The sequence below is a fragment of the Talpa europaea genome, assembly GCF_964194135.1.
Source record: "Talpa europaea genome assembly, chromosome: X".
In the NCBI taxonomy this organism is placed as follows: domain Eukaryota; kingdom Metazoa; phylum Chordata; class Mammalia; order Eulipotyphla; family Talpidae; genus Talpa; species Talpa europaea.
The window spans coordinates 33,559,864-33,573,423 of record NC_140081.1 but is presented as its reverse complement, the minus strand read 5'-3'; the positions used below and the strand labels follow the sequence as shown (position 1 = coordinate 33,573,423).

At 43.1% G+C, this 13,560-nt stretch overlaps 1 protein-coding gene across 1 annotated transcript in view; it reads left to right on the top strand.

Annotated features, from left to right (window-relative positions):
* Nucleotides 1-13,360, top strand: part of SHROOM4 (shroom family member 4) — a gene marked incomplete at its 3' end in the record, with an annotated part of 230,417 nt that extends 217,057 nt beyond the window's left edge. Inside the window, exons 6-9 of the mRNA XM_084258477.1 lie at nt 1,549-2,355; nt 7,587-7,767; nt 11,793-12,062; nt 13,091-13,360. Of these exons, the coding sequence (XP_084114603.1) occupies nt 1,549-2,355; nt 7,587-7,767; nt 11,793-12,062; nt 13,091-13,360 (1,528 nt within the window). The remainder of the gene's footprint in view (nt 1-1,548; nt 2,356-7,586; nt 7,768-11,792; nt 12,063-13,090) is intronic.
* Between the last annotated feature and the right edge of the window lie 200 nt (nt 13,361-13,560).

Sequence of the window (13,560 nt, the reverse complement as noted above, 5' to 3'; positions counted from 1 at the left end):
AATGAGTGTTCTTTCTGATGATTTAATTGAACTGCTGGAATTTCCTGTCACTAGGCAGTACTTAGCATGATACTGATTGCTCACAAGTTACAGCAGGAAAGCAGATATTCTGGTTTAGGGCTTAACTCTTTTTACTCTGAAGCTAAAGACAGGTCCTTTGACTTGGTCACACTTTAGTATACAGAAGTTTGACTTTTTAATACATATTTGTATACATATTCAAATTAATCTGGACTCCTTGTCCTTGGATATTTTCATCCAAGACATTTTTGTCTCACCTCGCTACTGATAAGCTTTTTAATTTTCTAAATTTTTTGTATTATATATAAATACATATATGTAATTTGTACAGACCCATACATACATGCACATACCCTTAATTCTTGAAATTGGAATTTATTTTGATATGTAATAGATGGTGTATCTACAAATAACACTGCTCTGCTATTATTTCAAAAAAATATTAAATAATCTCCTTGTTATGGAAGCCAATTATATAGATAGTTTTATCTGTTTCTGGACTGTCTGTTCTGTCCCATTCATCAGTAACACACGGTTTTAATTACTATTGCTTGATGATATACTTAATCCCTTAGAGTCTCCTATATTTTCTGCAGCAAATATTCTTTAGTATTATACCCTGCCTCATTTTGCAAGTTAATAAAGAATGTTCTGTAGTTAAATATAGTTTAGAATTCCTGTTGAGAATGAAATTCATGTTCTGACTGGAATTTCATTAGAAGGTGATATTTAAATTCTAATATAGCAGATATTTTTGAATGGCCTGATTGATGTTTTTTGGTGCAAGTAAAATAACATGGATAGAAGCATACATATCAAATTGCTGATACAGCTTGCATCTATAGAGGCAGCAAGAAAATGGAAATGGGGAGTAAAACAAAGGGTATTACTTTATTTTTTAAAAAGATTCATGAGACATTGAAGTAAAGTATTAAAATGTGCTAATTCTGGGTGATAGGTAGGATCATGAATATTTATTACAGATATCTCTGTATGTTCCAAATATTTGAAGTTTTTCATGATTAAAAACCAAGCAAACAAAAAGAACAGATGAAGCAGGATAACCAGGCTTGTGAGCCCTAGAACACATCACATTTAATCTGGGTGCTACAGAAAGACTGGGGTACTCTGTGTGTGCAGATTTTGGAGCTTGAGTGCCCAGGTTTAAATCCTTCCTCTACAATTTACTAGGTTTATGACCCTGAGCAAGTTATTGAACCTGCTGGTACCTCATTTTCCCCAGCTGTAAAACCAGGACATTTATAAAGCTACTACATCCTAGGTTCATCGTGAGGATTAAATAAAAGACATGGAAAGCACTTAAAATAGTATGTGACATTTAGTACATACTCAGTAAGTGGTAGCTATAATATTATATATTAGTATCACTATTATTATTATTACATGTTTTTACTGCATGTATTGTTCTGTGGAAGTTTGAAATTTTACATAAATTATACCCAAAATACAGGCATTCAAAAACTGTAACTCCCTTGTTTTACACAACCCTCATTTACTGTTTTTCAGGGAAATGCCTCATTCTAAGGCTGACTTTTCATGGACAACCCCCTTCCATCCTAGCCTTGAGAACCCGACGTTAGACTTGTCAAGTTACCGAGCAGTTTCTTCTCTTGACCTCCTCGGAGACTTCAAGCACTCCTTGAAACAAACAGAGGAAACTTCAGTTTATGAGGAGGGGGGCTCCTTGGCCTCCATACCCCGCCCCCTGCGCAGCAGAGCCTTCTCTGAGAGCCACATCAGCCTGGAGCCCCAGAGCTCCCAGGCCTGGGGGCAGCATCGGAGGGAGCTCTTTACCAAAGTTGAGGAGACCCAGCTGGATCCTCTGGGAGCCAGGAAGAAGGCCTTTCCTCCTCCTCGGCCTCCTCCTCCCAACTGGGAGAAGTACAGGCTCTTCCGGGCAGCCCAGCAGCAGCAGCAGCAGCAACAGCAGCAGCAGCAGCAACAGCAGCAGGAGGAGGAAGAAGAGGAAGAGGAGGAGGAGGAGGAAGAAGAAGGGGCAGAAGAGGAGGAGATTGGGGAGGAGGAGCTGCCACCCCAGTATTTCAGTTCAGAAACCACTGGCTCCTGCACCCTCAATCCCGAGGAGGCCCTGGAGCAGCCGCAACCCCTGGGCTTTGGACACCCAGAGGCCTCAAGGCAGGGCTCACAAAGTCTCCCAGCAGAGCAAGAGTCCTTTGCTCTCCATTCCAGTGATTTTCTACCCCCAAGAAGGGAATACTTAGGATCGGCACCTGAGAACACTCAGCCCCCTGGCTACTATGGCGTTGGCAGGCTTTGGAGGACATCAGAGCAAGAGGCCACCAATTCCCCCACGTAAGTGCTTATGAAAGACATAATGTCCTTGAAGAAGCAAGCAGCATGAGATCAAATTCCACCTCACCATTTTCCAGCTGTATGACGTAGGCCCGGTCAATTAAACTTCCCATCCTCAGTTTCCCCACCTGGACAATGGGTATGATGCTACTTATTTCACATGGTTGTAGGGAACATGAACATAATCTATGTGATGGTGTACCCCCCATGCCTACTACATAGTGGTGCTCACTATGTGGTAGTTGTTGATGTTCTTATTCCCAAATACCATTAGCAGAATATTGTATTATTTCTCAGCTTGTCTTTAAGGTATGCATCTGTTTGTAGCCCCATGGGCCAGGGACGTTAAACCAGTGCTGCCTGTGTGGTTCAGCAGCCTTGCTCTGGCTCCTTCCTGCCTTATTGTGTCCTTGTTCTCAAGAGACAGAGGCCAGCTCACAGCCTGACCTGTCTCTGCTCCGGTCCTTCCTGGAACTTCTACACTCTTCACCCCCAGCATCCAATTTGTTCCTGGGGTTGTCTGCTTGATGCCCTGGTCATTCCTTACGACATTTAAGGACATTCTTTTCTTCTTCCACTTTCTCCATCACCCCACCCTTGTTTTCCCAGCCTCTCTGCATTGGCCTCAGTGGGCAATAGGTGGTCACGGAGGCCAAAGCGGGAATAGTATGGCCAGGGACTGCCTTTCCCCTGACCGTGCCAGTGTTCATCTGCATGCCTGCCATGCAGGGTTGCCCTCCTGGCTCCAAAGCAAGAGTTTAGCCTTTCAACTCTGCCAGTCCTCTACACAGAGCACATCACACTGTGCTGTGGGTGGGGGTAGATGCAGGTGTCTGTTCCCTAGATGCTTTCTCTAAATCCCTGTAGAGAAGAAACTTGCGTGAGATTTGTTGCTATTAGGAGTCAGTCCCTTCTTAGCATGTCTTTTACTGATAGACAAATCCATTGCTGAGCTACTTGGAGCTAACTGAAAAGTTTTCCAGACCAAGGTGCCACAAGCACAGCACTTGTCGGGCCTGGCTGCCAGAAGCTGTGAGACTCTCCATATCAGATCCCTGGTGGCTTCTTCTCAAGCTTTTTGTCCATCTATCAATAGCTGGGAAGCATTGTTATTGTAATTAGGAAAGTTCTATAGAAAGCAACTCCAATTGTTACCTATCACAGCAATTAGAGAATGTAACCCACTCTATAGTAGGCACTTGCTATTTCAGAAGAATGAATAAACATGTATTAAGCACTTTCTATATGCCAAACACTGAGAGTATTTTATATTCATTATTTCATTCATCCTACCAACAGTTCTGTGGGCCACTACTGTCCCCATTTGACAGATGAGGAAACAAAGGGAAATGAGAAACTGAGGGAAATGAGAAATTAGCTCAGTCTGAATTGCATAGCAGAGATTCAAAGCCAGAAGAGTCTGACTCGAAGACCCACACATTTTGGCCATCCTAGGCAAACTCTCTCAGAGAGATCTTGTTCTAACAGTAATTCAGACCTTTCCAAACGCCTCCTGTCTCCCAGAGGGCAATGTGTACCAGAGGCAGTAGTGACAGGATAAGCCTTAACACTTTCAGGCTCCTGGCCCTTCCTCCTTTTTTTTATGCACCTCCATTCACCTGGGTCTGGTGGTCAAGGAAAAGAAAAGGAAATTGTTACTACTGGAGGTCTTGTAACCTGTGCTTGAGATTGTTTTTTTAATGACTATGGGAAGCAAAGGGAAACATTTGTTTGCATAGAATCCTGACTTGTGGCTATAAAAATCAATTATAGATGCGTCTTTGAGGGATGGAGAGTTAAGAAACAGCATCATTCTCAACATAGCTAACAGTTTTGGCCTGTTTACTATGTGCCAAGCATTGTTCTAAGCACTTTTGTGTGCTGATTGATTTAATCTCCACAACAAATTTATGAATTAAATACCATTAGTCTCATCCATGTTTTTGGACGATAAAAGCAAGTCATGGAGAAATAGTCACTTGTACAAGATCACAGGTAGCCAGACCCAGGTTACTTAGCTCACTGTGCCCTCACAATCATCACAGGATCTCTGCGATCCTCAAGAAGATCCTGTACCAGACCCTTGGAGAGTATAGGACTCTAATTAGTAGGAAATGATTTCAAGATTTTTGTAAGGAAGAATAGTGTTAGGGATAAGTAGATGTGTATTATTTTGAGTCAGCAATACTGTGTATGTAGGATACATATATTATATGTAATATAGGTTATATGTAATATATCGTATATCATATACACTATAAATCTTGTATATTCTATATTCTATATACATATATAACATACTATATACTATGTATATCCTATATTATATACATATGTGTGATATATAGTATATCCTATATTGTATATTATATGACATATATCCTATATATTACATATAATATATATCCTATATACTATATAGCCTATTTATATATTACATATATCCTACTTTCAGCCAAGTTATACCTGTACTTGTATCAAAGTTATTCGACCAAACTGGAGTACTGTCCATAACCCACATACTCTTCAGTTACAAAATATAGAAGCAAGTTAGTGGAATCCTTGAGTGTTGGTTCAGTCTAATAACTTTGATTCAAGTACAGGTATAACTTGATTTATGGACTCTGCACTTCCTCTTAGTATTCTGATTTTTACTTCAATGTTCATTACCAAAGCCAGATTATGTTCTCACAGATCTCTCTCATAACTCCTGCCCTATTATTGGAGATTATAAGGAAAAGAGTCTAGACCATAATGCCTAATATAATACAGTTGTGTTTATTCTGGGACACTGCATCCCTAATTACTACATCCTTTTCTTAATTTAATTTTTTTCTAATTTTATTGAGATAAAAGTGACATACAGCCCCCATCTTTAATTTTGTTGTTGGAAACGAGTCTTTTATTTTTTTTTTTATGACATGAATTTGGGAATTATGTTCTAACATTTTAAAACAGATATGAATTCCAAGTGTAAGGTATTATTTAAGCCACACCCTTTATTTAAGATTTATTTATTTATGCAAAAACTGGGGTACAGGCCAGAGGCGTGGGATGGTGAGAGAATTCACCAAAGACAGAGCAGGGAGCAGAACAGGCAGACGGACCGAAAACACTGCTGAGGGGATCAGTGGGAGAGGCAGGACTGCTGAGGGGAACAGCGGGAGAGGCAAGAGAGGTCTGCCACGCCATGTGGATATCTCCCTGGCCGGCAGGGAATTGAACCCATGCTGCAGAGGTAGCAGACAGCTGCACAACACTGCGCTCAACCCGCTACACCACTGGGGAGGCCCCACATCCTTTTTTTAATGAAAAAAAAATGTTGTGTACTTTCTGCACATTCTGACTCAGACCTCTCACACATGCCCTAGATATTCTTCTTGTAGATGGGAACTCCCTCAGTTTCAGGCATTCATATTCCTTCCAGAATATTCTTTCTTCTGTACTACAGTCCAGCCAGAAAATTGCTTATATGCAAAGTTTAATATGATGCCAAGTCGTCCCTTTGGCAGTATAGCATAGTGACTAAAAGCAGCTCTAAATCACAGTTCTGCTGTCAAGTAACCTTGGAAAATTCACTTTACTTCTCAGTACCCCATGCTCCTTACCTGTAAAATGGTTGTCATTAGCTTTAACTTTTATATCTACATTTATACGCACACTCTCACACTTCCACACACATCTTAGGACACCTTCTGGGGCATAGTAAACACCATATTAGTGTTAGCTAGCAGAGTCTATCAGTTCCTTTATTAGCTTAAAATCCTACATGTAAAATGAATGTCTGGGATGAGGGATATTGACATGCCCGTTTCTTTTGTGTCATGAATCAGGAGACAGCATAGCATGAATCAGTAAATAGCTATGGCGCCTTTTAACCATTATTTTTGACCTTTATCTAAGAGTTTCAAATAGCTGCAAAAATGACTAATGAGTTTCTCCTATTTTTTTTTTTCCTTTCAAACAGCTGGTGGTTAGCAAAGGGGGAGTGACAAAGAAATGGAAGGTGAGGGTTGTGGTAGGCCACAAGGATGTAGTGGGGGTGAGCCCCCATCTTGCATAAACCACGGACAGAATTATTTGCCCCTCCATCGCTAAAAGCTGATATTGAAGCATTTCTCTTTATTTTCTTCCTCATGCCAGACCAGAAACCTTGATGGCAGAAGAGTCCAGACCCATGCCAGCATGGAGCCAGAGCTACTTCTTTCCTGAGGAGCAGTTCTCGTTCATGGGCTGGGGCTCTGAGAAGCAGCACCTCAACCCTGCGGGTTATGGCGAACCCAAGGCAACAGGGTCTGCTGCTAGGCTTGTCAAAACCCTGGGTGCCACTAGTCCCTTTTCCCCCACGCACTTTATTCTGCAACCATAGAGTAGCTAGACCATTGGTGATAAGCCAGAAGTGGGGTGTCACTCCTCAGGCTTCAGGCTTGCCACACTGCAGGCAGTCTCTGAAGAGTTGATGGGAGATATGGTGGCTGTGACATGTCCCTGGCAGTGCTGCTAACCCCAGCCTTCAACATGTTGACTCCTGCTGAGGTCATGGGTATCCTCTTTGCTGTGGGAGACCTTCAGTGGGGGAGGGAACATTTCAATCGAGAGTGGCACCATGAAATGACTAGTGTACAGGAAAGCCATAGGGTGCCTTTGTAAGCAAGCAGGCTAGACAGAGCCAGGATGTCTGTGATGAATAGGAGGGGCACCACCAGACTTGGAGAACAGATAGCCAAGGTCTCAGCTACATCCCTGCAACCTAACCCCTCCTTTGGGCTGCATATACTAAAGCCATAAACCAAGGGAAATCACTCATTAATGGTCGGAAGCCCAGAACACTTTAGGGAATTGCCAGTTTCTGGACTTTAGTGGAGGTGTTCATGACCCAACCAAATTATTTCCAGAGCAATTGCTGTAGCTGTGGAAGTGAGGAGCTTAGAAATAGCCTTCTGAGCTCCTGAAGATGGCCTTGACTTGGCTTCTAAACAGGCCTTCGTGTGGCCTGTTTACATTTGAACAGTGCTGCTCCATCCATTATTTTCTTATTTTAAAGCCCCTACACTTGAGGGAAGAAACCAGTTACTATACAAAAATTAACAATGATATAAGACAATTTTAAAAAATGAAATAAAATACTTTTGTGAAGCAGGGTCCCATTTTACAGATGAAGAAATTAAGAAGCAGGAAGGTCAGTTACCTCTCCACAGAGATGCTCAACTGGTCATTGTTTGTTTCCACAGACAAGAGTTTCAGCATGTCTCGCCTCCTCAGGGGGCCCCAGGGATCCCTACCTCTCACTCAACTTATTACAACATTTCTGTGGCCAAGGCAGAGCTGCTAAACAAGTTGAAGGATCAACCCGAGATGGCAGAAATTGGCCTGGGAGAGGAGGAGGTTGACCACGAACTGGCTCAAAAAAAGGTGATTTTTTATTTTTTAATACAGCTTAGAGATTTTCAGCATTTAGCTTCAGAATGTCTGAAGATGGACCTGCCCCCCACCTTATCCAGAACATCTTGGTGCCTTCCTGTATTTTCAGTATGGAAATCAAATAGCCTCTCAGAGTTTCTTACAAGGGTGGCGCATCTCTCTTTCATATAGTCAATAATAGTAATAACAGTGGTGGTAATCATCATCATCATCATCATAAAAGTGTCTCTCTAATCCTTAACTCTACAAAGGAGATATCACTGTTCTTTTCTTTACCAGTTGAGAGGGCCAAGTTGCCCAAGGTTACAGACTAAGTGGTGGATCCAGTACCTGAAGTCAGATCTGTCTGACTTTCACTCTGTTACACTGTCCTTCTGATATAAGCTTGCCTTCTAAGTAACTCACCACCTACAACACATAAGAGTTTTTGACACTGAGCACAAACCAATGGCAGTGTCATTGATTGTAGTCTCTGTGTAACTTTCTGGGAAAGAGAATAGACTGACTGGAAAAAAAAAAAAAAGAGGACATAATATAGGCTGGTAAACTTTAGTATTTATTTGCAAGGATAGTCAATAATCTCTTAAAAGTACTAAAATAAATGGAGAGATGTTGTTCCGAAGCCTACTCTTTCTTCTTCCAAGTACCACTAGGCTGGTTTTCTAATCAAATTCCTGGAATCACTTTTCCCTCCTGCACTTACCCATTTTATTTCATAAGCAAATAGGGTTTCCATGGCAACCTCAAAGGCCCAATTTACCACTTTGTGGACATCTGAACTCAGTGTAAATTGCTCTTCTGCTCATAATTCTTATTCAGAATGTGACCCATAGGAAGGCTCAAGGCCATTTGTCAGAACTCCACCACCACTACCACTTTCCATTTGGAAGCAAAATGTCAGGAAAATAATTGGAAGTATGGCGGTATCGAAGTTTCATTGACCGAGATGCCTACTTCCTTGGTTCCATGTTCCCGGAGCATGGCAGGGCCATTTCTAGTTTATTCCAGACCTTTTATTAGGAAAAAACCTAATAAAAGTCTGACCAGTAGGAAGCAGAATGATCAGAGATGGTACAGCACAGAAGAGCAGATAGTGATTTAAAGTGATTGTGGATGGGCTAGGAAAGTGTCTTGTCTCTGCAGAAGATAAGTCACGAAGTCACTGATCTGCCCTACCCCAGGAAAGCATTTCAGCTCTAACTGCAGCTGTGGTGACTCCAAGCTCTGTCTGTCACACTTTCCCCAGAGTTGAAGTTCAGCTGAAAAGCCCAAGTGCCGAGAAAACTTTCTTCCTTCCAGATCTGCGGAGCCTCAGATGCGTAGGTGGTTGTCCAAGTTGATCATTTGACCACCCATCATCCCATGTCCCTGACATTGAGTTTTATTTGGGAAAGCAAAAGGTAGGACTATAACTGGAAGCCTCTTGGCATCTAATGGTGTTGCCTCATTCATCTCACTGATCTCTATTTCCCAGTAGGTTTTTGAGTTTTCCCCAAATGTTAACCAATTACACTTCAGACTAAGAGCATGGTGGTCTCTTGACTTTTGAGCGGTTATGAAATATGACAAGAGTCCCTGGGCCCAGAGCAGGTTACCTTGATCTGTCATCTTGGACAACTCTAAATAAACTACTAGACAGGACACACTGCAGAAATCTACAAGCTGGGCCCTGAGCACTTAGAGTGCCTAGGTGAGAATAATAATAAACCCTGAAACATGCTTCCTATATACAAGATATGATTCTAAGCATTTAAGATGTGTTAACTCATTTAATTCTCATAATAACACTATGAGGTAGGTACTCTTGTTAACCTATTTTTTAGATGGGAAAATTGAGGCACAGAGATATTGGGTAATTTGCTACATGTCACACTACTTGTGGCAAAGAAGGGTTCACCCCCAAGGTAGTCTGGCACAAAAGTCCATGCATTAACCAGCAGGGGGTAACTGAAAGGCTGCAGGCAACTTGGGATGGGTCTAGTCTTGTGAGGAACTTGCAACTAGACAAGTTATCCACTAGCTCAGAGTGCCTGGTGGTAAAATATAACAATAACAACAACGATAATAATAAAATAATAGCAACATCAGTAAACATGTATTGAGCACTTAATGTGCCACAAACAATATGAAGTATTTTACCTCTACGATCTCATTTAGCCCTCAAAACAGTAGTGAGGGAAGAGGAAAAGGCACACTCTGCTTACAGGTGAGGAAATTGAAGTCTCAGGGGGATTAGGTATGTTGGCCAAGGTCACACAATTTGAAGGAGGTAGAATTGGAATACAGGCCTCTCCGACTCAAAACCTCTACCACACCACTTTTCTGTGAGGACAGCGTTAAAACTAGTCCGGCCTATAGGGGAGAAAAATCAAGACACAGGTAGCACTTCTCTGCAAAACCTATAATCAGTAAACAGTAGGAGAGTGTGGGATAAGTAATGCTCAGGCTTTTGAGCCATTGACCTCTGTGGCTATCACCTGCGGCCTTGAATGCAGGAGGCGCTTGGGAGCATGAGCTCGGGGCACGAATGCCTGATAGCGGGCACCTGGAATATGGTGTGAACATGTGTAAGTGGGCACACCTGAGCCGAGAGAATGAGCCTATAAGGGCGGCGTCACAGAGAACTTTGCACGGCAGAGGACCGTGAGGCAGAGTGCAGTGGAAAATGGCGGAGAGAGGCTATGAGAGGAAAGAACACATAGAGATTCTCAGGGGGACCCAAGTTGCTGTCTCCCTGCTGGCTTGTTTCCCCTAACCTGTGGGGATGATGCCAAGGCCTCCAAGCTTCTTGTTTAAGCTGCCTGAATCGACGATGAATCTACCCAGCCTGGGATGGTTGCAGAACAGAGAGTATCAGGCTTACAAACAAAACAGAAAGTGAACAACTTCATATGACACTATAGGGTTCTAATTCTAAAAGACTGGAGAGTTAATAAAAACTATCACTGAGAGAAGAGTTAGGGAGGCAGGGGATTCCTGCAAGGCAGGGGTGGTGGGATGGAGCAAAGCTGGGCCCTGAACAGAACAGGAATAGCCAAAGTGAAGGAAGAAATAAAAGGCAGGTGGAACTGCATGAGAAAATCAGGGACACAAAATGAGTGTCATGAACACAGAGGAGCATGAGGACATAACCCTTAAAGGTGCTCTAGGGTGAGATTAGTATGGTTTGGTGGGGCCAGAATGAATAATAATGTGATCATGGGTCGCTTCATGACACTCAGACTGCACGTACTGGTCTGCCATAGACCCCAGGTGTGCAGCTGCTACTCCCATCTGGGCTTGGGTAATTACGCTCCATGATGATCATATGATGAAATCGCTGAATGACAAATTTCTCAGGTCTCCCCATTGTAAAGTGATGCATGACTGTAAGAGTAGCTTTTCTTGAGCATTTAGGTGGCCACTTCACCTGCATTCTCTCATTGGATCCTTATTACAATTTCATAAAGTTGGCATTTTGATAACCTCCATTCTACCAATAAAGTAAAGCTGCCTGAGGTCATTCACCTAAGGACACATGACTGGGGAAGTGTCAGTTAAAAATCAAACCAAGTCATCATGATTGCAGAACTTACACTTTTATCCAAGCTGCCTCAAAAGCCAAACTGAGGGAGTAAAGATCTGGCACCATGCCATGCACAGAAGAGGTACTTAAATGGATTGAAGGAGACTGATGTCATAAGCATTCCAGTTCCTGTTTATTAAATAATCTAAGCACGTATTTATTAAGCTACATTTGGCAAGTGTAGCTTAACCCAGGGTATCATTTATCTAAAGGGAAGAAGTTTGGTGGTAACAAAAATTTCTACCAGGTCAGAAGAGATAGGAGACAACGTGCCTGTCTAGAAAACTGGGATTGCTCCTCATGTCTACTCGGGCTTCTCTTATTTCCAGTGATTTGGGGTGGGGTGGGGCGAATCTACCATCTGTTACTTGGATCCCAAAACAGATTGGAGGCCCAGATCAGTTTCTATTAGGCACATTCTCATTTGCTGTCTCCTGTTTACTTCTCCTAGATGCAGCTTATTGAAAGTATTGGCAGAAAGCTTTCTGTTCTGCGGGAGGCCCAGCGAGGGCTGCTGGAGGACATCAGTGCCAATTCTGCCCTTGGGAAGGAGGTGGAAGCCAACCTAAAAGCCGTCTGCAAATCCAATGAGTTTGAAAAATACCGTTTGTTTATCGGGGACCTGGACAAGGTGGTGAACCTGTTGCTGTCACTCTCTGGACGACTGGCCCGGGTGGAGAATGCTCTCAACAGCATTGATTCGGAGGCCAGTCAGGAGAAGGTAGAGTTTGGGTCCCTGGAGTGTAGATGGAGGGAAATGCCATCTATTCTTATCAGGGTGCCCTCTCAAGTTTGCCTAGTCTCGGAGGCAGCAGAACAGAGTGTTAAGAATATAAGCAGTGGCTTTTAAGTACCTTGACATTCTGACCCTAACACTAACTGGTTGTGTGACTGTGGGCAGCTTTTTTTTTTTTTTTAAGGATTTATTTATTTTTTTTACCAGAGCTGAGGTACAGGCCAGAGGTGTGGGAGGGTGAGAGGATTCACCAGAGACAGAGCAGGGAACAGAACAGGCAGATGACCAAAATACACTGCTGAGGGGATCAGCGGGCATGACAGGGAAGGTTTGCCGCGCCATGTGGGATCCTTGCCAGCCGGCCAGGATCGAACCTGCACTGCAGAGGCTGCAGACAGCATCACAGCGCAGCACTTAACCACCTGCGCCACCAGGGAGGCCCAATGTGGGCAGCTTTCTTAACCTCACTGGGTTGTGAGAATAAATTAGATAATTCAAGTAGATATTGGCAGTCTGTCAGTTTCAAAAGTTGGGTCACTGCATATATTCCTGACCAAAATGGAACATTCCAGAACCAAACCTTTCCCTGTGCAAGTGAATACAAATTGGAATCCACAGTAAGAGTTACTTATGCATACATACAATGGACATACAGAGTTTGCTCACATAGAGACACACCATTTTGAAAGCATTGTCATAATAATGACTGTTCACTGGATGGAAGGGACATGGGTTGACTTATCAGAGCCTTCCCCTACTCCAACCCCAGTGGTAGGCCATGAATTCAAGACAGCTTAGAGATGGAAAGAGGTCCAGAGTCATTGTGTTTATCCTGTTCCTACTACAGAAAAGAAAGATTTTTGCATGAAAGTGAACTCCAGGAAAGGAAATTTATTACTGATCAATTAGCAAATGGGTAGTTGCTTTGTGGCAGCACCTTGGTGGAACGGTAGGTTAGGCAGATGACTAACTGCAAATCAGGATGGTGTTTAATCAGTCTTCTGATTCTCCAGTTGGTGCTCCTAGAGAAGAAGCAGCAGCTGACAGGGCAGTTGGCCGATGCCAAGGAGCTGAAGGAGCATGTCGATCATCGGGAGAAGCTGGTATTTGGCATGGTCTCCCGCTACCTGCTTGAGGACCAGCGCCAAGATTACCAGCACTTTGTGAAGATGAAATCTGCTCTCATCATTGAACAGCGAGAGCTGGAAGAAAAGATCAAGCTTGGGGAAGAGCAGCTCAAATGTCTCAGGGAGAGCCTACTCCTGGGGCCCAGCAATTTCTAATTCTACCAGCATTCTGCCATGTCATCTCTGCCTAACCACAATGGGAAGTGCTTTCAATCTTCATTAGCAGTCTGTTAGCAAGTAGATAGTTGTTAGTTAGCTGTTTGCTCCATACTCCCTACCCTGAAGGTGCTCACTGCTGCTACCTAGCAGTGCTCCCAGCCACCTCGGAGACCCAGGAGAAGCGCCAAGGTCTACTT